Source organism: Hoplias malabaricus, chromosome 9, assembly GCF_029633855.1.
Source record: "Hoplias malabaricus isolate fHopMal1 chromosome 9, fHopMal1.hap1, whole genome shotgun sequence".
Taxonomy (NCBI): Eukaryota; Metazoa; Chordata; class Actinopteri; order Characiformes; family Erythrinidae; genus Hoplias; species Hoplias malabaricus.
The window spans coordinates 17,238,269-17,265,532 of NC_089808.1; the positions used below are offsets into that span (position 1 = coordinate 17,238,269).

The 27,264-nt window shown below is 38.9% G+C and overlaps 1 protein-coding gene across 2 annotated transcripts in view; it reads left to right on the plus strand.

Moving 5' to 3' along the window:
* The first annotated feature begins 214 nt into the window (after positions 1–214).
* ccdc13 (coiled-coil domain containing 13) overlaps positions 215–27,264 on the plus strand; it is a 59,920-nt gene continuing 32,870 nt past the window's right edge. The window contains exons 1-8 of one of the 2 annotated variants that reach the window (XM_066681835.1): positions 215–389; positions 3,294–3,483; positions 8,942–9,090; positions 12,433–12,575; positions 12,692–12,760; positions 15,426–15,548; positions 20,194–20,298; positions 24,491–24,655. In XM_066681835.1, coding sequence (XP_066537932.1) covers positions 3,296–3,483; positions 8,942–9,090; positions 12,433–12,575; positions 12,692–12,760; positions 15,426–15,548; positions 20,194–20,298; positions 24,491–24,655 — 942 coding nt within the window. In that variant the 5' untranslated portion in view covers positions 215–389; positions 3,294–3,295. The remainder of the gene's footprint in view (positions 390–3,293; positions 3,484–8,941; positions 9,091–12,432; positions 12,576–12,691; positions 12,761–15,425; positions 15,549–20,193; positions 20,299–24,490; positions 24,656–27,264) is intronic. The other variant, XM_066681836.1, reaches the window with a different exon arrangement.

Consider the following 27,264-nt stretch of genomic DNA (forward strand, 5'->3'; position numbering starts at 1 on the left):
ATGTCTTTTGACCAGTTAAGGAAATTAAGTGAAATTAAGGTTTAGAATCCATATTTGCGATTTTCGTTGGAAGTAGGTGTTACCAGAATCTCTGGTGTCTGCACGCCCACACATGTTTAACGTAAATAGTTCTGTAGACGTGCACGCAGAAACCTCGTTACGCGTCCACTGGCCACTTCGCCTCGCAGCACGCTTTTTATTTGAGAGAGTTATCAGATGCGCCTATTTTCGCGAGGTGCAGGTGACTCGTTGCTAAGGAAACGACCACGCCATAGTGTAAACATAACCCAGCTCGAGTTGGATTCTTGTTTTAACTTATTTGGATGTTATTTTAGAGCTCATTTTCAAGATGTTTTACGATATAAACGGCTGATAAGCAACAATTAACGGTAAGTGCAAAAAGGACATTCCTAAACGGTTAACCAGATAAAAAGCTTAATGTGGTTTAATTCCTGCTAAACAATGACATGCGAACACCAAACTGTTCATGAGTATTCTTTACTGCTAGAAAAATGAACTTGGCTTCCGACAATAAATGAATAATAATTAGGTTAAACTATTTTTCTCTCTTAAACCAATCATGAGGGAAAGTCTTAGCTAGATAGCGTGGGTAAATAAATCATTTTCATCATCATCATCATCATCTTTTCCGCTTTTCCATTTCAGGGTCGCGGTGATAAAATATTTTCTTCCTTTATAAAATTATTTTGTTAGCATGTTAAACATATATAGGCACAAAGATTTAAAATATATTCAGTGTCTCTTTACCTAGCCATGCCATACACAGATCAACCATAACATTATGACCTCCTCCTTGTTTCTACACTCACAGTCCATTCACTCAGCTCCACTGACCATAAAAGAGCACTTAGTTTTTGTTCTACAATTACACTGTAGTCCATTTGTTGCTGTGCCTCAGTGTAACATCTGGACTGAGAATAATCCAACAACCAAATATATCCACCCAAGAGCATCCTGTGGGCAGTGTCCATTGACTACTGATGAAAGAGAATGAGGATGAAAGAGAACAAACTGCAGATGAGTTTGGCTGACCTTAAATCTGAAGGTTATAAAGGTGGACCAATGAAGTAGGTGTGTCTAATGTAGTGGACACAGCAGCACTGCTGTGTCTGATACATACATACCAGAACAACATACACTAACACACCACCAAAATGTCAGTGTCACTTCAGTGGTGAGAAGGATTCACCACCCAAATCACAACTGCTCTGTGATGGTCTTGTGGGTGTGCTGACCATTGAAGAACAGGGTGAATCTGGGCAAAAAAATGTGCATAGAGAAACCAGCGGTCTGTAATTGTAGAACTACAAAGTGCTCATGTATGGACTGTGGGGCTGAGAGAAAATACAGTGAGTGTAGAAACAAAGAGGTGGTCCTAATGTTATGGTTGATCGATGTATGTATTAGTAAAATAATTTTTTTTGTACATGAGACCATACAACCATTGTAAGTGTCCTTTACGTAATATGAATAGCTCAAGGTGGCACGGTGGTGCCAACAAGAAGTAGTGTTATTGTTAAACAGGGTCAGGGTCCTGGGGTTGTGGGTCCCACCTCGGGTGGCTGTCTGCAAGGAGTTGGTGTGATGTGTTCGCAATAATGATATTTTTCCCAATACGACCGAACACGGAAAAAACATTTTTATTAATTTAAAGAACACACTATAATAAATATACATAATAAATGTTATATTAATTATATTATCCTGTGATTTATTTGGTCATGAAACAGATTAGTTGTCTTTCCCTGTTTTGTTGTTACAGGTTTCTTTTATGTCTTTACAATTACAGTGGTTTGTTGTACATCTGATATTTGCAACCAAACCATCTCCACATGACTGAAGTCAGTCCCCGTTTGGAGCAAATTTTTCCACTGCAGAGCAGCTTTTCACCATAATTGTTGATGTACTTCAATGTCTCACATAATGAACGTATACCATATTAGGCATAACTGCAAGACGTCGTAAACCAGTCAGAGCATCACTATTAACACGATATTGATTTTTATTTTTGTTCTTTTTTTTTTTTATTATTATTATAGCCATATTATCGCAAACAATTCAGTATGGCACAGCCCTATCTGGCCATGCATAAGTGTTTATGGGTTCTGACCATGTGGCACCCTTTGATGTAGGGGTGCCTTGCATGATGTGTTCCTGTCTTGCACCCAGTAATTCTGTGTAGGAAAAAATAAAGCTTTACATTGTCAGTTAGTGTTATGTATGTTAAACTTGCAATAAATTGATCAGTTCATCTAAAAAATGTTAACTAGCAACACAGAGTAGTCTTGGCCAGTAATAAGTGAGAGAAGTTTGGTGTTCCCATGTCATTGTCATTATTTTTTTCCATATAATGGGTAAAAATGGAAACTTAATGTAAATATTATTACTGTATTGTGTCTAAACTAAACTGTTTAGTATTGTGGTGTTCCTGTGTAAATTGTTCATTAAGCCATATTAAGCCTTTCTCTAATAATGGGTTAAAATATACACTTCATGTAAATATTATTCTTTTATTCTTGGATTACATCTTTCTAATAGTACACAATAGTCATGACAATAATAAGTGAGAGAATTTAGGTGTTTCTATGTTTTAATACATTAAGCCACTGTAAGCTTTTTTACATTAAGTGTTTTAGAATGCTCCAGGTTAAAAAACTATTGCCTGTTAATATGCCACAAAGCTGAATTTAGCTTCATATTCAAAATTTACATCCCAAACAGTCAGCAATTGTATTCCGGCACATTAGGCAACAGAATGCAACTATTGCACCATTTAATGTGGAACAGACAGGTCGTCGATGAAGCCAAATTTAGACTTTTTTTATTTAAATTTGTTTGGCATAAACTTACTATGTTACCTCAAATGTCAAGCTGTGATGTGCACCTTGATTGTAACAATTAGAGAGAATAACTTTAAAACAATACAAAATACACCATTAAAACTGCAAATAAACCAGAAAGTGACTGTGAGAATGTAATTTTTACTTTTGATGAAAAAGCATCCCAATTTCTGATTTGTTAGAATTCTTAAATTATATAACATAGAAAATATTTTTGCATTCATTTAATATTTTTTGGTTTCTGTACTATTCCAAAAGAGTTATTTCATTGTTTGGATGCCAAGATTTATACAGATATTGTAATGTACTGTGCAAAAGTCAGAAGCTATCTGTCATTTACTTAATTTCCATTCAAATCCACCATTAATTACAGCATTTTACTTTATTAGTATCAGGAGAAACTGATGTCATTGCTGATCTCTGATCTTGCAGTTATGGAGAGTGTTGATGACAAAATGAAGAAAGAACTGAAGCTTCAGCTCCAAAGCCTACAGCAGCAACAGGCTCAGCAGCGTCAGTGCAGACTGGAGAAAAAAAGTCTAAAAAATACTCATTTGGAGCTTAAAGGAGGCCAAGAAGATCTGAATCTCCCTGTAGATGATGGAGACCAGTTTAGTACAAGGTGATGTTTGTTAAAATGCAGTTAATTAGCCCAGACCCATAAACTATGTCAGAAAAAACAATTAGAAGAAGTTGTTATAGATTACATTTTTTCTCCATTGCATACACAAGAAACTATGCACACAATTCTGAAAACCTTGACGTTTATTTATCAACAACATGACTCTAAACTGCTAAGCTCCAAAAAAATTACATTTATTTTCACTGACAATTCATAGGGTGGCATGGTGGCGCACGCAGCAGGTAGTGTCTCTGTCACAGCTCCAGGGACCTGGAGGCTGTGGGTTCAAGTCCTGCTCCAGGAGACTGTTTGTGAGGAGTTTGTTGTGTTGTCCATGTGGGTTTCCTCCGGGTGCTCCGGTTTCCTCCCATGGTCCAAAAACACACCCATAGATGTGAGTGAATATATGTCGCCCTGTGAATAACTGGTGCCCTTTCCAGGGTGTGTTCCTACCTTGTGCCCTGTGATTCTGTGTAGGCCCCAGACCCACGGCAACCCTGAATTGGATAAGCAGTTACAGACAATGAATGAATGAATGAAATCAGTGTATATTTGATGCTCTGTAAGATGTAAGCATATAATAGCCCGTGTTTTCATGAAAGGAATCAGTTTTGAAGATAGAGAACATGGTTTTGAGTGCTGTCTTTCATTTTGCCTGAGATTTGGGAATATAATAGACTCTTTTGACTCTTCTGAGTTTTGACAAATTGAGCCAAGTTTCTGGAAATGATATTAGAAAAAAATGTTTGAACGTTTAGGAAAACACGTAAACTTTGAAAAATTATGCTTAAAGGGAAATAGTCAACACTGAAGCACTGTATATGCTGCCTTTGTCATGTTGTCATGTCATGTCCATCTTGTTTCTAGTGTCACGTGTCTTGATTAGTTCCCAGGAGTATCTTGTCTGTGGTGTGATTTTATAGCCCATGTCTGTAGGTCATTTGTATGCTGTCAGTCAATAGTCATTCCGCTTGTTAAGTTGTGACATATCGACCTTGTGAAATGTCATGTCCAGGTCCAAACCGCTGCTCAGTATGGCTAGCTTAGTGATATTGCCGCAAGATTTAATGACTTTTCAGACCTTCTTGTGAGTTATTAAGAAAAGAAAAAAAAATGGAGCACAAAATCTACCCACTTTCTGTACCAACCTTAGCTACTTTATATTAGGTAATCGATAGCACAACTTGTTAGAATATCAGGACTGACCATGAGCGGGAGACACTTCTTTCTCCACAGCTTCCAGAGACAGAACAGCACAGTCAGTCTGCATGGCAGATCACACAAATCAGAGTAAGCTGTGAATGTACAAACAGTGCAGGATTTTGGTGTGCTCTCCCGTGTCCACGTGGCTTTCCTCTGGGTGCTCCGGTTTCACAAGTTGGTAGGTGGATTGTCAACTCACCTACCATAGGTGTCCGTAGGTGTGAGTGTGTAAGTGAATGTGTGTGTGTGTGTTGCCCTGTCAAGTACTGGTACCCACTTCATTCCTGCCTTGCACCCAATGATTCCGGGTAAGCTCCGGGCCCACCACGACCCTGAACTGGATAAGCGGCCCTTCTACAGGGGGGTGTTTTGCAGCTACACAGAGAGAAGCAGATCAGTGCTGAAACACTGGGAACTTACAGCTCTGCTTTTAGACAGAACTAATGTTAGCACTGTGTCCTGGAGAAACTACATTCCATTCTCCCACAACGCATCACACATCAGTTTTTGAATCAAAGTAATTCTTTATAAAGGGTGTCCCAAAATTCATGCAAAAAGTAATTCTGAAAAAAAAACTTTTTAAATTATTGATGAAAATTGAAAAATTGTTATTAATTCATAAAGTACAGGGTGGGCCATTTGTACGGATACACCTTAATAAAATGGGAATGGTAAGTGATATTAACTTCCTGTTTGTGGCTCTTTAATATATAGGAGGGGGGGTGAATCTTTTCAAGATGGGTGTTGACCATGGTGGCCATTTTGAAGTCCACAATTTTGGATCCAACTTTTGTTTTTTCAATGGGAAGAGGGTCATGTGACACATCAAACTTATTGGGAATTTCACAAGAAAAACAATAGAGTGCTTGGTTTTAATGGTGAATCTCTTTATTGTGTTAATGATGTATAACTTTATTCTTTCATGAGTTATTTACAAGTTTCTGACCACTTATAAAAGCGGATAGAAATTGGGTTGATGTCTGGTGAACGCAGTAACCGGGTCATTGCAGCAGATTTCAATGCAAGACACCCTACGAGACCACCCATCTCCCATGCTACAGTTAGCAAACTGCTTGCCAAGTTTCGTGAAACTGGTTCAGTGTTGGATTTGCCAAAATGTGGACGCATGAAAACTGTCACTAATGAAAAAACATCAGTGGCTGTCCTAGCTTCATTCAGCAAGAGCCCACAGCATAGCACTCGCAGCATGTCACTGGAGAGTGGTATCAGTCGAACATCCCTTCTCACAAATGGCACCCTTACAAACTCCAGCTGCTGCAGCATCTCAACGAGGATGACCCAGATCGGGGCACTGAATTTGCAGAATGGGCAAAAACTAAATTGGAACAGGACCCTCAGTTTACACAGAAGATTTTGTTCAGTGATGAGGCAAACTTTTATATGAATGGTGAAGTTAACAAACAAAACCACCGCTATTGGTCTGACACTAACCCACATTGGACAGATCCCTCCAAGACTGTGGGGAAAAAAAATTGATGGTATGGTGTGGTATATGGGGAATATAGATAGTGGGGCCATTCTTCATCAATGGAAACCTCAAGGCCACTGGATATGCGAAATTGCTACATGATGATGTGTTTCCCTCTTTATGCACTGAAGATGGCACGTTCCCTGAGTTTTTCCAGCAAGATGGTGCACCACCGCATTATGGGTGTCAGGTCCGAGTATTCCTAGACTAGTTTCCTGGAAAGTGGATTGGTTGTCGTGGGCCATTTGAATGGCCCCCAAGGTCTCCCGATCTGACCCCCTTAGACTTTTATCTTTGGGGTCATCTGAAGGCAATTGTCTATGCTGTGAAGATACTAGATGTGCAGCACCTGAAAATACGGATCCTGGAAGCCTGTGCTAGCATTTCTCCTGCGGTGTTGCTATCAGTGTGTGAAGAGTGAGAGAAAAGGGTTGCATTGACAATCCAACATAATGGGCAGCACTTTTGAATACATTTTATAAGTGGTCAGAAACATGTAAATAACTCATGAAAGAATTGTAGTGGAGTATGGATCTAATAAAGAAATGAAAAGTTCTGAATGAAAGACTCTCTAGCATAATACTGAAGCTTCTAGCATAATACTGTAGTGGGATTTAATCGTAAAGTACCCAAGATATATATACGTAGATATTTGATATTAATAATCCAGGACACCCCTTGTGCTATGCCACAAGCATGTATAAGTAATTTTTACATTATTCAGTTTCATGTGTATACGTGATTCTTTTCTCTCTCTCTGAAACGTGAAACAAGTCACGTGAGCCTCAGACCCAGGATCCAATCAAAGGAAGGAGACCTCCCAAATTGGCGTGACCGCGCCACATCTGAAAAGGGAATGCCCGACTCCGCTCCGTCTCTTCTTCTGTGCTTCTTCCGCTACGCTCTTCTGCGACCCTCTTCTCTTTTCCGCTACGCTCCTCATGTCGCTCTCTTCACTTCCTTCCTCTTTACGCCGACAAGACGCCTCTTCAAAAGATTCTAACTAAGGACCTCACTCAACTTCCAAGGGACGCCTTGTGCTAGTTAGCAGTGTGATACAGAAACTACAAAGTAACGCCTAGTAATTCTCAGTAATCTTTTCTTTATTTTATCGCCCAATCCAAGTTTAACCTTACGACTGATCAAAGCATGTGAAACTTATTCGTGGCCAGAGTAAAAAACACCGCCGAGATAGAGGAAAATCGTAAAATAAGTATAAGCTTATTAATTCGATTTTTAGTTCTGGAGACTGCAAGGACGAGCAAACTTCTCTCCCAAAGCTTCATATGGATGGAACCTCCCACTCAGGACAGTGAGCCAGAGGAAATCCTTTCATCTGCTTCACCACACTCTGAGTACGCCCGATGCGGCCTGACTCGCGGGTGACTAAATCCACGCTGACCCAGCCTGAAAGCTTCCACGGAAGAACTGCGGGAACTAAGCGGGACTCCTCTCTCCCATAACCTCAAAGCACCTCTGTACCCATCGAGTGGTTGAGATCGACAGAAAAGTAAGCTAAAACTATGCACTTCCAGGGCTGAAAATTGAATTAAATCTCTTGATAAATTTATACATTAATTAAATCTCATTTAGCAACACATTAGTCAAGTCATATCGCCTAGCCTATTTTTAAATTCGAACCGGTTTGACCTGCGTTGATCTAATGAGAATTTCTAAGATCGTGCTATGTCTAGTAAATAGTCTCTTTTCTCTTAATAAAATATTTCCATTATTTGAAATAACAGTGTGTGGAGTCTGTTCATTAAAAGTCTGAAAATCCTGAAGAACTCACGTAGCGATGACAGTATTCACTCTCTAACTACTTGTTAATGTTTTTGTCATTTAAGTCAATCATAACAATAACAATTATTATCATTCATTCATTACTTTTCCTTAAGTGCTTCATACTGTTCAGGGTTGTAGTGTGTTCAGAGCCAGCCTGAAATCACTGGGGACCAAGGCAGAAACACACAGGTGTTCCAGACCATCACACATAGTCACTTACACCTATGGACAATTTTGCATAGGTAGTTCACCTATTAACATGTGTCTTTTGGGTTTTGAAAGAATCCAGTGCACCCAGCCAAACTCAAACACACCAAGGCAAAGAATTAACCCACTTCAGGATTCTCGAGTGATATTCCTCTGACCCCAATACAAAGCCGGTCTTAATACCAGTGTGTTTTTCTGCCAAGTTGAACAGTTGCCCATTCTGTCTGACCTGATGCTAAATAAAGATTTTCCAGATTGGAATGTCACTGCCTTCCTGATGTCTGACCAGCAATGACCATGAGGCAACCTATCCACCCTTCAGAACAAGAATTTACATCTGGGGCTTCTCATTGTTTATCTGCTCACTTGCCTCCCAATATGCTGCACTGACACACCTCTTAATGTATTCATAACATTACATTCAACTGTATACTTATTTTAAATCTATAAGTCTTCATTCATACTGTTCATTTTCAAAAACTTTTTTGATGTTTTGCTCCAATGTCAACCTGAAGGAGATGGCTGAAATTTCCACATATGTGATTTATATAATGGTTTTAGACAGTACCATTTCTACAGTTAATCATCAAATCACTCTTATATTATCTTCTTATTTAAAAGATAGCTTGAAAAGTAAGCAAAAATTCCCCTTTTAAAGAGGTGTCCATTCAGGACCTAAAGCAAAGCAATCTTTGACTCTCTCTGAGGTCTGAGACATAAAGCAGCAGAACCCAGTATCCATGTCTTCATTAATTTGTGTTCTGTTTCCAACAGAGTACTTCAGAATGAAAGTGAGCAGCTACATGAGCAGATAAGGGGGCTCAGGGATGAGAATGGGAGACTCTATAAGCTTCTCGGTGAGAAAGAGTTTGAGATCAAACGTTTAAAAAAGAAGAGAGAGGAGGACAGACTATCATTAGTGGGTAAGTAGCAAAGGATGATGAGATGGTACAAAATTGTTATCACTGGTGGTTAAGGCTAGGTCCATATACAGTGCTCAAAAATTACAAACCGGATTCCAAAAAAGTTGGGACACTAAACAAATTGTGAATAAAAATTGAATACAATGATGTGGAGGTGCCAACATCTAATGTTTTATACAGAATAGAACACAAATCACAGATCAAAAGTTTAAACTGAGAGAATGTATCATTTTAAGGAAAAAAATATGTTGTTTCAAAATTTCATTCAACAAATCCCAAACATTTTGGGACAAGGCCATTTTTTACCATTGTTTGGCATCCCCGCTTCTTACAACACTCAACAGATGTCTGGGGACAGAGGAGACCAGTTTCTCAAGTTTAGAAATAGGAAAGCTCTTCCATTCATGTCTAATACAGGCCTCTAACTGTTCAATCGTCTTGTGCCTTCTTTGTTGCACCTTCCTCTTTATGATGCGCCAAATGTTCTCTATAGGTGAAAGATCTGGACTGCAGGCTAGCCATTTCAGTACCCGGATCCTTCTCCTACGTAGCCATGATATTGTGATTGCTGCAGAACGTGGTCTGGCATTATCTTGTTGAAAAATGCAGGGTCTTCCCTGAAAGAGATGACATCTAGATGGGAGCATATTTTGTTCTAGAACCTGAACATAGTTTTCTGCATTAATGGTGCCTTTCCAGACATGCAAGCTGCCCATGCCACAAGCACTCATGCAACCCCATACCATCAGTGATGCAGGCTTCTGAACGGAGCATTGATAACAACTTGGGTTGTCCTCTCTGGTCCGGATGACATGGCGTCCCAGTGTTCCATAAAGAACTTCAAATTGTGACTCATCTGACCACAGAACAGTCTTCCATTTTGCCACACTCCATTTTAAAAGACCCCTGGCCCAGTGCAAACGTCTGAGCTTGTGGAGCTTGCTTAGAAATGGCTTCCTCTTTGCACTGTAGAGTTTCAGCTGGAAACAGCGGATGGCACGGTGGATTGTGTTCACTGACAATGCTTTCTGGAAATATTCCTGAGCCCATTCTGTTATTTCCTTGACAGTGGCATTCCTGTTTGAGGTGCAGTGATGTTAAAGGGCCCGGAGATCATGAGCATCCAGTAGTTTTACGGCCTTGACCCTTACGCACAGCAATTGTTCCAGATTCTCTGAATCTTTTGATGATGTTATGCAGGGTTGATGATGATAACTTAAAAGTCTTTGCTATTTTACGCTGGGTAACACCATTCTGGTATTGCTGCACTATCTTTCTGCATAACAATGGTGGAATTGGTGATCCTCTTACCATCTTGGCTTCAGAGAGACACTGACACTCTGAGAAGCTCTTTTTATACCCAATCATGAATTAGTGTTAATTGGTCTTCCAGCTGTTTGTTATATGCTCAATTTCCTTTTTCCAGCCACTCATTGCTACTTGTCCCAACTTTTTTTGGGATTTGTTGACACTGTGAAATTTTGAATCAACATATTTTTCCTTTAAAATGTTACATTCACTCAGATTAAACTTTTGATCTGTCATCTATGTTCTATTATGAATAAAATATTGACATTTGCCATCTCCACATCATTGCATTCAGTTTTTATTCACAATGTGTTTAGTGTCCCAAATTTTTTGGAATCCGGTTAATAAATAAAATTACACAGTTAAACCACACATTGGTTCTTCATGAGATGTGTTAGTTGGCATACTTATACATATAAGTGATATAAGATGGCCCACTGGGTTAAGACACCTAGGACATTTTAGTAACACTTTGTCAACAACACACAAAAATAATTAAAAGGCAACCATCTAACAACACATAAGTCACAACCAGGCACATGCACATATAGACCCCTAGTGGTGCTCAAACACCTGCTATTTTGTCCTGGATGGGAAAAGTGCCATTTCTGCTGGAGCCCAATTTTTTTCTTCATTCATCAATATTTAAAAATAAAAATGACCCTCTCTGTCATGACTTCCCTCCAAAAGTGTTTTGATATCTGACGGGCAGATTCTTTTGTGGGAATTCTGCCCCGATTGGATCTGCCATTGTGTCTGTCTACAGACTGACTGACTGAGCAGCGTGCTGCTGCGTTTACGCATTACACACTTACCCAGGCAGAAGAAAAAGGTAGTTCTCATCAACTGTGTATCAATTAGACAAGATCTCAGTTACTTTCCACTGTGTTACTGTTAATGATAGACATTACCTCAAATGACTGAAGTATCAAAAGTATCGATATTTTGATTTGAGAATCGATCTCAGAATATAAATATCTGGTATCTGAGGTATAGATATTTCATTATCAATCCGAAAATCACTGCTACACTCTTCTCCTCTGACCTGTAGCATCAGTGAGACAGGTAACGTGCACTTAGGCATCACACCCGCTGAAAATTCTTGCCTTTTCATACAATGAGCATTCATATATAACGCATAGAGTCATGAAATACATGTTTTCAAAGCCTTGTCCAGCTGTTACCTTATGTTTGTCATGTTTAACGAAAGGGGAGGGGGGGAAAGTGCAGCAGACAGACAGAGAATTTAAAGAAACTTTTACTGTTTTAAAAAGTTAAATTTTTTTTATTTTGGTGATGGTGCCCTTTTTTGGCTTGAGCCCCTGCCCCCCAAAAAATGTCTGCGGATGTGCCTGCAACATTGATTAAAATAGCAATCAAAACTGAGGCTGTGAAAGCTGTTGTTGCGAAGTGAGTTCAGATAAGGGACAGCGCGTGCAGGTCAGGGTTGAGGAGGAAAACATGCTAATACATTTGTATAAAATATTAAATTTACATGCATGCAAAAACAATCGTTAGGCACAAAAATAACACCATACAAATCAGATGCCATATATTTGACGCTTCTCACCAATGTTTATAAGTAGTATTATGCTGACTAATTGTTGCAGCCCTAAAACACACACTCTACATTCTTTTTATTTGTTGTGGATCGGTTCAATACCTCTGCTCAATTCTTGTATACTATAAATCCTATATATATCCTATATATATATATATATATATATATATATATATATATATATATATATATATATATATATATATATCCATCCATTATCTGTAACCGCTTATCCAATTTAGGGTCGCCGGGGGTCCAGAGCCTACCTGGAATCATTGGGCGCAAGGCGGGAATACACCCTGGAGGGGACGCCAGTCCTTCACAGGGCATATATATATATATATATATCCTATAAATATATTTAAGAATAATAACTAATGACAATAATTATTGTTGATTATTATGATACCTGCAAATTCAGCAATCTTTATTATGTGATTTGACTGACTTATTGTCAATTTGCCCTGGTTAAGGCATGGCAGGCGTGCCAGGAGATGTAGCAGCCATCAAGATTGTGGAGCTGTCAAAAAAAAATCGTGAGTTAGCTGCTGAAATTGAACGAGAGAAGGCCAAATCCAAACAAATGAGCAACAGAGTCAAAGTACTAGAAAAAGAGGTTTGTACTTTTAGGTTGACTAGTGACAGGAAAGAGTAAATGTTATATAAACATCAATACTGTAAATGCTCTAGTATCTTAATGTCTTAACATTGTGTCTATCTTTGTACCTTCAGGGCGTTTCCATATCCCATTCCCATCTAAACGTTAGTCAGACAAAGGAAATGAGCAAATCAGAGGATGAGGTAATGCAGTACTACAAAAGGGCTGTTAAAACATTTTGTTAATTTCTTTCTATTCTGTGTCTACTTTCAAATATTTAAAGAGATATTTTGGCTAAAAACATCTTGCATTTACCCCAAACAATTTGTCAATCTGCCAAGACATATTTAGTATTTGTCCAAATGTAGATATACCTTAAAGATAGCATGCATTCTTTGAAATTAGTATGAATCAATGAATGAATGAATTAGTGTGGAATCTGAATTTTGTACATGTATTATTCAGCATTTATGTTCATTTACACCAGTCTACCCCTTATGATATTTATGATAATCGCTTATTTTTTATTCCTCTAAGGCCTGCTTGGTAAGTAATAAAACATTTTTGTTTTTGCTGAAGCTAGCATTACTGTTGTTCTAGCAGTTATTTAAGCACACACAAATACACATATGTAACTTTATTAGGGCTTTATTAGAAACACCTCTATACAGTTTTGGAAAAATCAGCTAATTGTGGGGCATCTCAGCAAATGCACATACTCATACAGACATGAGCCTGCATATTCAGCTAATACTTAGGTCAACCATCAGAATTGTTGGGAGGAGTTATGATTTTGGTACTTTTGAACTTGGCATCATTCTTATTTTTGTCCTTGACAGGACTGATGAAGCAGGGCACACCCCTTTTTGCTTGACATACGCTCCAATGCCTCATTTCAAATCACTACAGGGCGGTGGCTTAGTGGTTAGTACGTTCGTCTCTCAGAGCTGGGATCTTGGGTTCAAGTCCTATCTGGGTGGAGTTTCCATGTTCTCCCCGTGTCTGCGTGGGTTTCCTCCGGGGTTTCGGGTTTCCTCCCACATTCTAACAAAATGTCCTGGTCTGTGAGTGAATGAGAGTGTGTGTGTGTCCAGATATGGATTGGCGCTATATTCTGGGTGAAATCCTAGTGCCCGATGCAGTCCTCCAGGTAGACGGTCATTCCTGGTCGAGAGTGCGCTGTGCGTGTTTGGCTGCTGCTTCTCGCCAGTGTGTGTGTGGATTGAGTGTTCTGAGCAGTGTGGATTGTAAAGCGTCCTTGGGTGTCTAGAAAGGTGCTATATAAGTGTAATGAAAGATAGATAGACTACCTTTACAGTCCTTCTTTGTATTTATGGGTTTGGGTCATGGTCATGTTCAGGTTGTTGTTCCTTGCTTCTTAGTTCTTGAGTCTTATGTCCCTTAGTCTGTTTATCCAGTTTTTTCTCTGAAGTCCTATGTCTCCTTGTTTGTTAGTTTTCTGGATTTGTTATACTTTATGCTCCTGTTTTCTCAGTTTGAACCAGTCTGTTATTATCTTGGTTCTAGAGTTAGTTTCTTGGTCTTTGTCTGTAACTGTTTCTGCAGGTATCAGTTTGTCTTTGGTTTGATTGTTGTCTTATTTTTAGCATTTAGTTCACTGGTTAGGCGGCACGGTGGCTCAGCAGATCGTAGTCACACAGCTCCAGGGACCTGGAGGTTGTGGGTTCAAGTCCCGCTCCGTGTGTGTTCTCCCTGTCTCTGCGTGGGTTTTTTTATTCTCTACTTTAATATTGGCATCTGTGTATACGTCCCCCTTCCAGTTTTCCTACACCAGACCTTGACAGAAAGGCTGACCTAGTACCTAGGACCTAGGATATAGCGAGATGCCCAAAACCGCTCAGAGAGGCACAGGCCAGTATAATCAAGGCCTTAATGGACTCCAGGACAGATTACAGTGAGAAGGATTACAGCTGAGTATTTCCATAGGATGTCTCGGACTGGGACATGTTCAGCAGGCTGTTGATTCAGGTACCAGTGCCAGTGTAAAGTGGAAATCCAAAGTGCAAAATTGTCTAGCTCCATACCCCGAGTTCTGTCCACCTCCGCGTCCCACGCAATCAGCTCAGACTCCAGTTTGTTTGGATGCTATACAAGCATTCCAGTTAATTCCAGTCCAGAATCCTGTCATGTCCCAGAGCATGCCCCAGAGTCCCGAGTCCAGCACATCCCAGAATGCCTCCCATAGGATGAGGCAGCAGTTGCACCCACTGCCCCAGCTATATGTGTGTTATGGCAAGCCAAACAGGAAATATTTAATGAAAGCTGATATATATATATATATATATATACACACACACACACACACACACACATATATATATATATATATATATATATATATATATATAATGAATGCTGATACGGTGAGGAGAAGCCCCAAAGAAGCGTACCACCCAGACTGTTGCATGCCCAGAGTGAAGCCTGGGGGTGGATCACTGATGGTTTGGGCTGCCATATCATGGCATTCCCTTGGCCCAATACTTGTGCTAGATGGCGCGTCACTGCAAAGGACTTCCGAACCATTCTGGAGGACCATGTGCATCCAATGATTCAAACATTGTATCCTGAAGGCAATTCCATGTATCAGGATGACAATGCATGAATACACACAGCAGGAATGGTGAAAGATTGGTTTGATGAACATGAAAGTGAAGTTGAACATCCCCCATGGCCACTATCCTGCAAGAAGAATGGCTTAAAATCCCTCTGACCACTGAGCAGGACTTGTATATGTCATTCCCAAGACAAATTGACGCTGTATTGGCCGCAAAAGGAGGCCTGTATGTAATGTTTATAGATAGTTGTTATTTTTAGCTTGTTGAATGAGTGTTATGTTATGCTTTTCAGTGCTGTCAGGCCAAACGGCTGGTAAAATCCCTACAAGAAAATTTCTCCACAGCTCAGTTCAAAATGACTGAATACCGCAACCAGATACAAACTTTGAAACAGGAGCTAAAGATAGTCCACAAGGTAAGCAGCCGCTCAGTTATCAGGTGTCCCAAAAAATAACAACAGCTACAACTTCCTAACTTATACAAATTGACTTATGATATATTTTGTCAATTTTGTATTTATTCTGTATTTCCTTATGTATTAGAATCAGGAGAACTAAAGCTAGTGAAAATGGCCTGTCTGCACAGCCCTGCTCATACCCGCCTCTGGGGTTGAAATACTAGTCTTTTCATTGGCATATTTTTTTCTGCCAGGGAAATGGGAAAGCAGCATGGCTTCTCCGAACTCGTATTGTTCCCACAAAGCTCTGCTGGGCACAGTAATATAGTAAGGGCATACAGATAGCAGAGACAGATATAGAAAAATCTTGGCTAACCTGGCTGAAAATTGAATTACATTTATTCATTGTCTGTAACCCTTATCCAGTTCATGATCGCCGTGGGTCCGGTGGTGGGTCCTACCTGGAATCATTGGGCGCAAGGCAAGAATACACCCTGGAGGAGGTGCCAGTCCTTCACAGGGCAACACACACACTCACACATTCACACCTACTGACACTTTTGAGTCACCAGTCCACCTACCAACGTGTGTTTTTGGACTGTGGGAGGAAACCCACGGGGAGAACACAAATTACAATTTTTATTAATTTATTTGTTACTTCTTTAAATTTTTTTAACTCCTTGTTGGGGTAGCTCTGGTTGACAACTTGTTCTAGTTTGTTGCATCTATACAAAAATTGAAATAAGATTGGGAATATGAACAGATTGTAGCAAAGAAAAAAGCAAAGAAAGCATAGCTGAAGTCTGTCATAGCAGTGAGAAAGAGAGCTTTCTGTCTTCCTGAAAATGGCATCCCTTGCAGAGCATTCTTATACCCAAACCTTAAAGCAGTGACAATTTTGAAATTTTGGCATATCATTGCCTAGACATTTTTGTTGGGTTATTAGATCATATTCTAATTGGATAAAGAGAAGATTAAAATAATACAATAACAGAAAAAGCAGTAATAAGTGATACAGTGTATCACAATTAAAACAATCACACCATACGCACTAGGGGTGGGAATCTCTAGGTACCTCAAAATTTGATTCGATTACATTTCGGACAGCTGTGATGTGATAAAATGATTATTGATGCATCTTTTTTTAATACAGGATTTCTTTATTCCTCAATGTTTGACTACTTTAAAGTGACACATTTGTAATGAGCCATAATGAAATTACTCCTGATATCTTTTATGAATACAAACTCTATTTCCAGAAATTTGAAACATAAATATTTAATTAAAAATAGTACAACGTTTTAAATGTTGAAAATGTTTTTTTGAAAAACCCTATGCATATTAATGTGACACTATCAATACTGTAAAAGACTGTGTGGCCAAATTGTGAAACAATTTAAGAGTAAGGTAAAGAATTTATATTGTTTCATATTGTAATACCCAATAAATAATATAATTAAAAGAATCAGAGTATCTGGAGAAATCTCTAAATGATGTTCAGAAGCAATATAGTCTGGCTGTATTTCAAAATTAATAGTATATAATAACAAAAAACATCCTGGGGATTTCTTCGTCTGATGTGCATAATATCATTAAAAGATTCAGAGAATCCAGAGAAAACTCCATATGTAAGGGACAAGGCCTAAAATGCCATGTTGGCTGCTTGTGATCTTTGGGCCTTTGGTGGCACTGAATTACAAATTAACATACTGTTCTTGAACACCCTGCAGAAAAACAATTTGTCACCTCATTCACAAATGTTAAAACTCTATCATGCATAGAAGGAGTCATATATACAAAGGATCCAGATATGATGCTGCCTTCTCTGGGCCCAAAATTATGGATGCTGCCTCCTCTGAGCTAAATAAGAGAGAGACCATAACATGGCTTTTTATAAGCACACAGTTCAAAAGCCTGCATCTGTGTTGTCTGGTATGGTGTCAGTGATGGCTTATTTCAGTAAGACAAGGCCAATTCATATTTTACAACACTATGGCTCCTTACTTAATGAGTCTAGATGATAATGTAGTCCGGACCTATTTACAGAGTTTGTTTAAAAGGAGGTGATGCAACATGGTGGTAAATATACCCTGTCCCAAATGATTTTGAACCTGTTGCTGGCATCAAATTAAAAATGGGCAAATTTGTTTAAAAAAAAGTCTGTTTTCTCATTTGCATTATTTATAATAAAATAATACCAAATATTGCGCCCGATGATTCCAGGTAGGCTCTGGACCCCCCGCGACCCTAAATTGGATAAGCGGTTACAGATAATGGATGGAGATAATACCAAATAAATGTAATTAAATAATAAATACCAAAATTATTAATACATTAATTTTAATTACGTTTTGTTTTTATTTACATTTTGCCCAGCTTCCCATCTTTTTAGGTTTCTAAAACAAATGTAAGTTATATGGCAAGGCAGCTGGAAGGTTACATATGCCAGCATTGCAAGGAACCAACAGGAAAATTGTGCTTGTAATGGCATACTTGCATTAAATGAATACAGACTTCAGCATATTTTGAATCAGTAACATACACAATAGCAGACATCTAACCTACAATTTCCTGTTATGTGAATGAGTAAATAATCATTCAGACAAAAATGAAAAGAAAAAAGTTACTGTAAAATCAGCTTTCATACAAACATATAGAATTGTTTACCAGCAACTTTCATACAAAAAATCGTGCTTGTGAACTTTAGCATATTCTGAATAACAAACTAAATTAAAAGTTGCCCCTTTACACAAATAGAGTCCAAAATTCATACTTCAAGCAAAATCCTGTGCATAGAACCCTTCAGACAAAAAAACCCAGACAAAATATTTTGCTGTATACAACAATCAAAAATGTGCGTCTCTGTGGCGCAATTGGTTAGTGTGTTCGGCTGTTAAACGCAAGGTTGTTGGTTCGAGTCCACCCACTGACTATTTGGCGGCACGGTGGCGCAACAGGTAGTGTCACTGTCACAGAAAAGCTTAAAGGAGCAATCTGTAACACTGACACCAAAAGTTTAAAATCGGAACTGATGTAAGACTCGACCAGGTTGCCTGTTTGAGGAAAACTGAACAAACAAGCAAGAGACAAGTTTAAGAACTTTGGACTGTAATATATGGAGAGAGATTAGTCCCAAAATACTTTACAAATGCGTAAATATTAATCCATAAATTAAACACAAGTCACAAATATATTTCACTGTTCATAAATGAACACATTCATGAAGATGTTTTTGTTTTTCATAGATATATCATACATTTGCGTGAAAATAAATACATTTGTTTAAATTTACATTGCAAATATTTGTAAAGTCGAAGTCTCGAATTTAAAATTTATTTGTAAAATGAAGAATCTGCATTTGTGGTTCAAGTCACTCTCGTGTTTTCTGTGACGTGCATTTGTTAATTTCGTCTTGCAGGTTTTTGGATTTTGAGACTTTACTTTCGCATTTCACCCGATCCAAATACAAATGCAGCCTGATACACAAATGTGGCCAGCAGGCGAACGATGTTACTATGCCTCACTGCATTTATATAAATCACACAATCTATGGCATTTAGTCCTTTTTATCTATACATAGGTGTCTGTACTTCTATATTTTTTCAGAAATGATTTGCTGTTACCTGCTCAGGAGAAAATTAGCCAGCTCTGGCTCTGTTCTGTATTGTTGCTGCTTGTAAACTGCCTCCAGTTTTCAAACACAAGGCCAATATTTCCTCTCATTTTACTCTGTCTTTTACTTTTACTGTAGTCCCTTTTAGAAGGGCAGTGCGGCTTTTTGGGTCCGGTGAAATATAACTATGTTCACTTGGCGAGACACTGTTTGTAGATCTGGCTACACAGTGGACTGTAAAATGCTGAGACAGAGGGCGGGATCATAGGAGCTCCACTCCAGACTGGGCACTTCTCAAAGAGAATATACTGCTTTAAGGGGCAGTGGTGTTTTAGCTTTTTCTGTTTCCTATAATTACACACCCTGGACACTTTATGACTAAGTACAGTAAATATCCTACAAATTGCTCCTTTAAAAGTAGTGATCACGTCACAACAACCAGTTCGTACTGAAGATTCCTCTGTATCCGATTTCACCCTCTGACTTCAGAGGGTGTTCATGTGGTGCCTAGGAGGAGTTTAGTGTGTTCTCCCCGTGTCTGTGTGGGTTTCCTCCAGGTGACTGTCGGTGAGGAGTGTGGTGTGTTCTCCCTGTGACTGTGTGGGTTTCCTCTGGGTGACAGTCTTTGAGGAGTTTAGTGTGTTCTCCCTGTGTCTGTGTGGATTTCCTCTGGGTGCTCTGGTTTCCTCCCATGGTACAAAAACACACATTGGTAGGTGGATTGGCTACTCAAAAGCATCTAAAGGTGTGAGTGAATGTGTGCCCCCTCTAGGGTGTGTTCCCGCCTTGCACTACGGCCCTGAACTGGATAAGTGGTTTAGGACAATGAATGAATGAAAGAATAATTCCATAGGGCTTTGGTGTTGCTACTCCTCAGTGGTCAAGTGGCTCCAGACCCACTGCAACCATGAACAGGATGAAGTGGTTACAAAAAATTACTTAATGAAATATCAGTTCTTAGTTGGATTAATCAGGTTTCTACATTAAACAAAACAAATGAGTACATATATTCCATATGGTGTGGTGTTTGTGTGTATGTGTGTCTTTCAGGTTCTGAGCAGTGAGGTGGGGGAGGATGTGTGTGTGCCACAGTTGTTGAATAATCCAGGAAGCTGGAGAGGACGAGCTCAGCAGATTCTGGCCCTAAATAACAGAGTAAGTCAATTCAATTATTTTGCCAAAATAAAGCAATGGTGGCACAGCAGGTAGTGTTGCAGTCAGACAGCTCCAGGGACCTGGAGATTGTGGGTTCGAGTCCCACTCCAGGTAACTGTCTGTGAGGAGTGTGGTATGTTCTCCCTGTGTCTGCGTGGGTTTGCTCCGGGTGACTGTCTGTGAGGAGTGTGGTGTGTTCTCCCTGTGTCTGCGTGGGTTTCCTCCAGGTGACTGTCTGTGAGGAGCAGTGATGTCTGGATTGTATTGAAAGCACTGGAAAGTCAAAGAACAATACTCTTACAGTGCTCTCCGTGCCCTCCAAGTGCAAAAGTGATCGGTGTAGCAGGTAGATAACAGCGTCCTCCACACCAATGCCTGGTCGATATGCGAACTGCAGGGCGTCAACCTTTACCAATAGGTGTCGAAGGTGAATGAGGACAATTCTCTCCTTGGTCTTCATTAGGTGAGAAGTTAGAGCTACTGGCCTGAAGTGTTTAGGCTCCCTAGGGTGCGCAGTCTTTGGAACTGGAACCACACAAAGTTTTCCACAGAAGTGGAACTCTCCTCAGACTGAGGTTTAGGTTAAAGATGTGCAGGAGTACCCCACAGAGCTGATCTGCACAGTCCTTAAGCAGTCTGGGGTTGATGCCATCAGGGCCATCCGCCTTCATCATCTTTATACTCCTAAATTCCCTCCTTACCTGATCAGCTGTAATGAAACAGGGGTTGGAGCTGTAGTCTGTCTCCTGTTGAGTAAGGTCAGGGCTAGGGTGTGTGGATCGGTTCAGCCAGGAACAAAGTGGGGTGGTGTACTGTGAGAGGGGCGCCATTGTTGACAGGGGCATTTGGATGGAGGGGAGTTTTAGGTGTGATATTACAGTGGAATCTGAGCTTTGATGAATTGGGGAGCGTGGGATGACACAGTCGAATCTGTTGAAAAAAACATTCAACTCATTTGCCCAGTCATGTCCTCCCAATTCAGGACCCCTCCCACCATTCTTTGCTTGGCCAGCCATGGTTTTCAGGCCTCTCCAGACCTCTCTGGTGTTGCAACCCTTGAGGTGCTCCTCCAGTTTTCTTCTCTATTTGTCCTTCCCCTTTCTTATCCCACTCTTCAGCTCCTTCTACACTATCCTAAGCTCCTCTTTGTCACCGGACTTAAAAACCCTCTTCTTCTCATTTAACAGGCCTTTTAATTTAGGGGTCACCCATGGTTTATTGTTGGTAAAACACCGTACCCCATGAGGTTCACATAACACATCCCAGTCCGTGGTGTCAAAACAGTTCCTCAGTGCGCTACTGGTTTCCTTACATACCTCTTGGTGGGTGGTTGTCTATTCACCACCAGTATGTATACAGGGGACAGAAGAACCAGGTTGTGATCAGAACGACCCAACGGGGGAAGTGAAGCATGATTAAAGTCACCAGAAATTAAGAGCAGGGACTGAGGCTGTGACATCTGAAATTTTGACACTACAGTGTGTAAGCACTCGCAGGCTGTCACAGCATCGGCTGATGGGGGATGTAATACAATTATCACAATAACATGCGAGAATTCCCTCGGGAGATAACGTGGCCGAATGCTAACCGCTAGCAGTTCAATGTCCTTACTGCAGTACTGCTATTTCACACAAACCTGCCCCCGAATTCACAAACATCCCCTTTCCTCTTACCACTTTCCTTTACTTTCCTGTCCGCTCTCACAAGTTCAAAACCCTCCAGAGTGACCTGTGAGCCTGGTGTGAATTCATTCAGCCAGGTCTGTGTGAAGCACATAATGCTACACTCCTGGTATTCCCTCTGCAGCCTGGTTAGCGCCGTTAGCTTATCCATCTTATTAGGGAGAGATCTCACGTTCCGCATGATGACAGATGGTATACGTGATTTATACCGTCTTTTCTTCTCCTGACACTTCACTCCAGCTCTGCACCCCCATCTCCTTCTCCTTAGTTCCTCAGGGTTCACCGGTCACATCTCAGGGAGTACCTTGGTGCTACACAATGCTAACAGCTGTTCTCAAGGAGTGTAAACAATGGAGCCATAGCTGAAAAGGTCCGCTAATGCCGATTTAAGTATCCCCCACCAAGAGAAAAATACAAATCCACATTCTCATGAGTTGTCCATCCTTAAGTGCACACTTCTGACTAAGACTTGTGCCGGAAAAAAACAAGAAAAAGGTACAACATACAAGAACACATAAACATACACAGAGCTACTGTAACTAGCTACCACCCATGCAGCGCCATCTTAACACAAACCTGTGTGGGTTTACTTCGGGTGCTCCAGTTTCCCACAGTCCAAAAACACACGTTTGTAGGTGGATTGGCAACTCGAAAGTGTCCTTAGGTGTGAGTGAATGTGTGTGTGTGTTGCCCTCTGACGGAGTGGCACCACCTCCAGGGATCCTGCCTTGCGCCCAGTGATTCCAGGTAGGCTCTGGACCCACCGTGACCCTGAACTGGATAAGCGGTTACAGATAATGAATGAATGAATAAGTAAAGCACAATGTTTTGAGATAAAAACTTGGAGAAACTAATGTGAGTGTATAACAAAGAAAAAAAAAACACATTTAGTCATTAAGGTCATACCATAAGCACCAGCTTGTGAATTTTGCTTCTTTTCAGAAGTTAGCGTCTTTCTATGCCTCTATAACAAATTCAGGATCAGTAAAACACAAAATTGTTAATAATAGTTACGTTTCAATAATAGGAAAAGATTGGTTATTTTATTAGGTAGTTGTAAACAATTTCCAACAAAATGCTAGTACTGGTGTAGCTGGATGTGTAGATTTTTATTTTGTTGGTGGGTGCTGCTAATTTGAATTATTGAAACTTATAACACCACCACAATGAATGAACCAGACATTTTATGTTTGACACAAACTGCAGCTGTTTCAAAGACCTCCATCCTGAAAAAGTCAAATCCAATTCAGCAAATATAAATCAATATTACCCAATTATGGAGCAGTATCCTCAGTAAGTTCATGCTTACCATGCTTTTCAACTTCTTTCTTTCTTTCTGTCTGTGTGTATATATATATATATATATATATATATATATATATATATATATATAAAAATAAAAGTGGCTCAATAATATTTAGATCTGGTGACCAATCTTTCACCAGTCTTGCTGTGTGTATTGGTGCATTGTCATCCTGATGCATGGCACAGCCTTCAGGATACAATGTTTGAACCATTGGATGCACATGGTGTTGCTGGTGCAATGTGCAATTAATGAAGATTGGCACCAGGCTGGTCCAATTTAGCCATGAAACCTCCCACACTAAAATGACAGGTGTTTCAGTTTCATTGTCTAACCCCTGCATACAAGTATGTGTGTGTGTGTGTATATATATATATATATATATATATATATATATATATATATATATATATATATATATATATATATACACACACACAGTGTATTTATTTTTATTTTAATCATGAACAAACTTTAAAATTTATGATTGGACATTTGATCATTCTAATTCCCAACTGAAAAAAAACAGAATTTAAATGCTAAATTAAGAGTTACATTGTAAATTTTATAATTATATAATATAATGATAAATATCATTACTAGGTCAGTTTCACTGCATTACTGAAAATGATCCACCATCCAAACAATACCAGCTCTGTTGTTCTGTATTCCCAAGTAGTGCCAAACTCTCTACGTTACAGATAATAAAACTATTACTTCACCCAGACATAGTTTTGACATATAACACACTACATTGGTGCATAAAGCATTATGTTCTGACAGAGACTGTGCTCTGCGGAGAGTGTATGGAGACATTTGGTATCCAGGCCTTGGCTTTGTTTGTTTGCGGCATGGAAACCTCTCTCGTTGGTCATTCACACTTTAAGACAAGGATAACTACTTCATAAAACTTTAAGCCAAACCAAAATAATATTTTTGTCAGTTGCGATAAAACATTATCCTCCAGAAATCTGTTATACTCAAGGACAGTGTGATCTGTATTTATGGGGGAAAACTGTTTCACATTTTCACAACCCTAGCTTTTCTGGAAGCACATCTTATACCTTATTGGTTGACACGTGAACGTTATGGATTTGAGCATTAATGGAAACCAAAAACTTGAAACTAGAAGCTTTGATATTGGACTGTTATTTTTTGCTAAAGATTGCAGCCTTTTTTATAATGTAAAATTATTGTATTATTGTAGGTTCGAGCCTTGGAAGAGCAGAAAAATTCATTCTCCAGCAAGCAGCAGCCAGGTGACCTCGGGCTACAGGAAAATATGCTGCGAAATGGAAGCCACCTAAAGATCCAAGACAAAAATCACAGCTATATACGTTCTATTGAGAGAGACAGGAAGGAGACACTAGAGGTACACTGAACATGTTGCTTGTCAAAAATCTGAGGACACGTTTTCTTTTAAAATCCTCAATATTTCTGCAATGTAAAATCTACTTGGCTTTAGATAATTAACACGAATAAATTAATGGCTGAATAAAATCAGTCATGTACAGCCTCATTTGTACTCCCTCATGTCTGAGTGTGTTGCCCTGTGAAGGACTGGAGCTCTGTTCCTGCCATGCCCAGTGATTCTGAGTAGGCTCTGGACCCACCGCGACCCTGAACAGGAATGAATCAATGAATGAATGAATAACTGCTTTAAGGGATATCCACACTGAAAAAAACATTATGTGACTTTTAACATAGGGAAATCTTCACACCAAGTCAGAGAAGTAGAGTGTTTTTTATGTCTAAATCCCCTGAAATTACGGGAAAATGCTGGACGAAGAAGAATAAATGAATTGCATAATTTCTGCTGTTGCTACTCATGAAATCATAATTTTACCTTTAAGCACTGCAACTAAACGATGCACACACTTTCTGATAATAATAACAATTATTATTATAATCTTTTAAAAATATGATGAAATAATACTTGTTTATTTAGAATACACACAATAAAGAATTATTTAAGCTTTTTAGTTTATATTTGTCGATCTACAGCAATATTATTTGATGTGAAACTTACAAAAACCTTGAAAAATATAAATAAAAAAATCAGTTAAGTAAAAATTGCTCAAAAATAGTATTTTATCTTAATTTTATTTACTTGTCAAGAGAAAAAAATTGCCAATGGGTTGAGATATTTTGACTTAAAACAAGAGAAAATGTCCTGATAAGATTCTTTTACTTTGGGTTTTAAAAAGTTTAAGTAATGAAACTTTTTGAATTTAAAAATGTCTTATTTACAAGTAGCTGAGGGTTGTTTTTTTGTATAAATTTATGTAAAAATATCTTTACCTATTGGCAGTTTTTCAAAAGACAAAAACTACTTAAACTAAGGTTATAAAATATCAGAGCTATTTTGACTAATCAATATGCCACTTTTTGCACTGTGAAAACAATCCTACATTAGTACAAAGGAGGTTTTTCAAAAGACAAAATTACTTAAAATAATGGTTAAAAAATCTGAACTTTAGCTATTTTGACCAATCAACAGTGAGAAAACAATTCAAAATTAGTACAAAGGAGGCAGACTTGAGGTGTTTTGGAATTATAGTTCAAATAATGTCTTTGAGTCAGGTTTAGAATAAAGAGAAAGATGACCTCAGACATAGGAAAACTTGTTAATAAAGTGCATAAACTTTATATAATAAACTGCACCAAAGTAAATGCTGAGTGAAATAAAATAGAATAAACATTTCTCATTGCAATATTACAAATATACACGATGGAGGTAACTGAGATGGATTCTATATTTATTTTAAAAATGTTGTTGTTGCGGCCATTAGATCGAATATGCCAGTACCAGGTAACAGTGAATAGGGATGGGTGTGGTGGGTGATTACGTGAACGATGATGATAACGATTATGTGTGTATCCATTTCCATGTGGATAAAAAGCCATGTCACCACACATATTTCACTTACTCTGTTGACCGAGAAGCAAAGATGGCAAAAGTTTACAGTACTCAGCAGGCTTTGGACATGATCCTCAACCATGTCAACCCCTGTGACTCTGATGGAGAAGAAATTACTATTGATCAGAGCGGTGACTCTGAAATCTCTTCTGGTAAGATTTCCTAAATTTTCTATTTTTGTTTGCCGTTTATGGCTGTTGTGATTTTAGAAGAGACACAGTACAAAAAGTACAATCTTCAGTTAAAATTGCTCAAGAATATTATTCTATTTTAGTTTGAGTAATTTTGACTTGTATTTTGACTTAAAACAAGACAAAAGGTCCTGATAAGATTATTTTACTTTGGGTTTTTAAAATGTTAAGTAAAAATGTCTTTTTTACAAGTTGCTTTTTTTGTATAAATTTATGTAAAAATATCTTTACCTATTGGCAGTTTTTCAAAAGACAAAAACTACTTAAAATAAGGTTACAAAATATCAGAGCTATTTTGACTAATCTATATGCCACTTTTTGCACTGTGAAAACAATCCTACATTAGTACAAAGGAGGCATACTTGAGATGTTTTGGAATTATAATTCAAATACCATGTTTGTGTCAATTTCACATTATTTCAACCTTTCACTAATCAAATCTCAAACATATGGTCCTGTAGATGAGGAGACTTCACCACCTCCAGGAAAGAGAGGTCACATGGAGACACATGAGTGGCTGACAGAGACGGCAAAAGATGGCACAGTGTGGCATGAAGAACAGATCGGAAGACCTCTGCATCACAGCCCAATTGAATGCAATCCCATGGCAATAACCACGCCACTAAACATTGTGTTGAAGAAAGGAGATGTTGTGGCAGTGCCAGGTCTGTTCAGACAATTTACAAGTCTGACAACAAGCAATGTAGCGCACTGCTGCACAATGACTGTATGTAAATAGGCTTATTAGCATAGTTTATGTTTCTGTATAGTTTACATTTCTATTTATGAATACTTTTGTTATCATATTGTTGCATGCTTATTTTATTTTTTATTACTTCCTTTATTACTATTTCATTGTACAGGAAAACC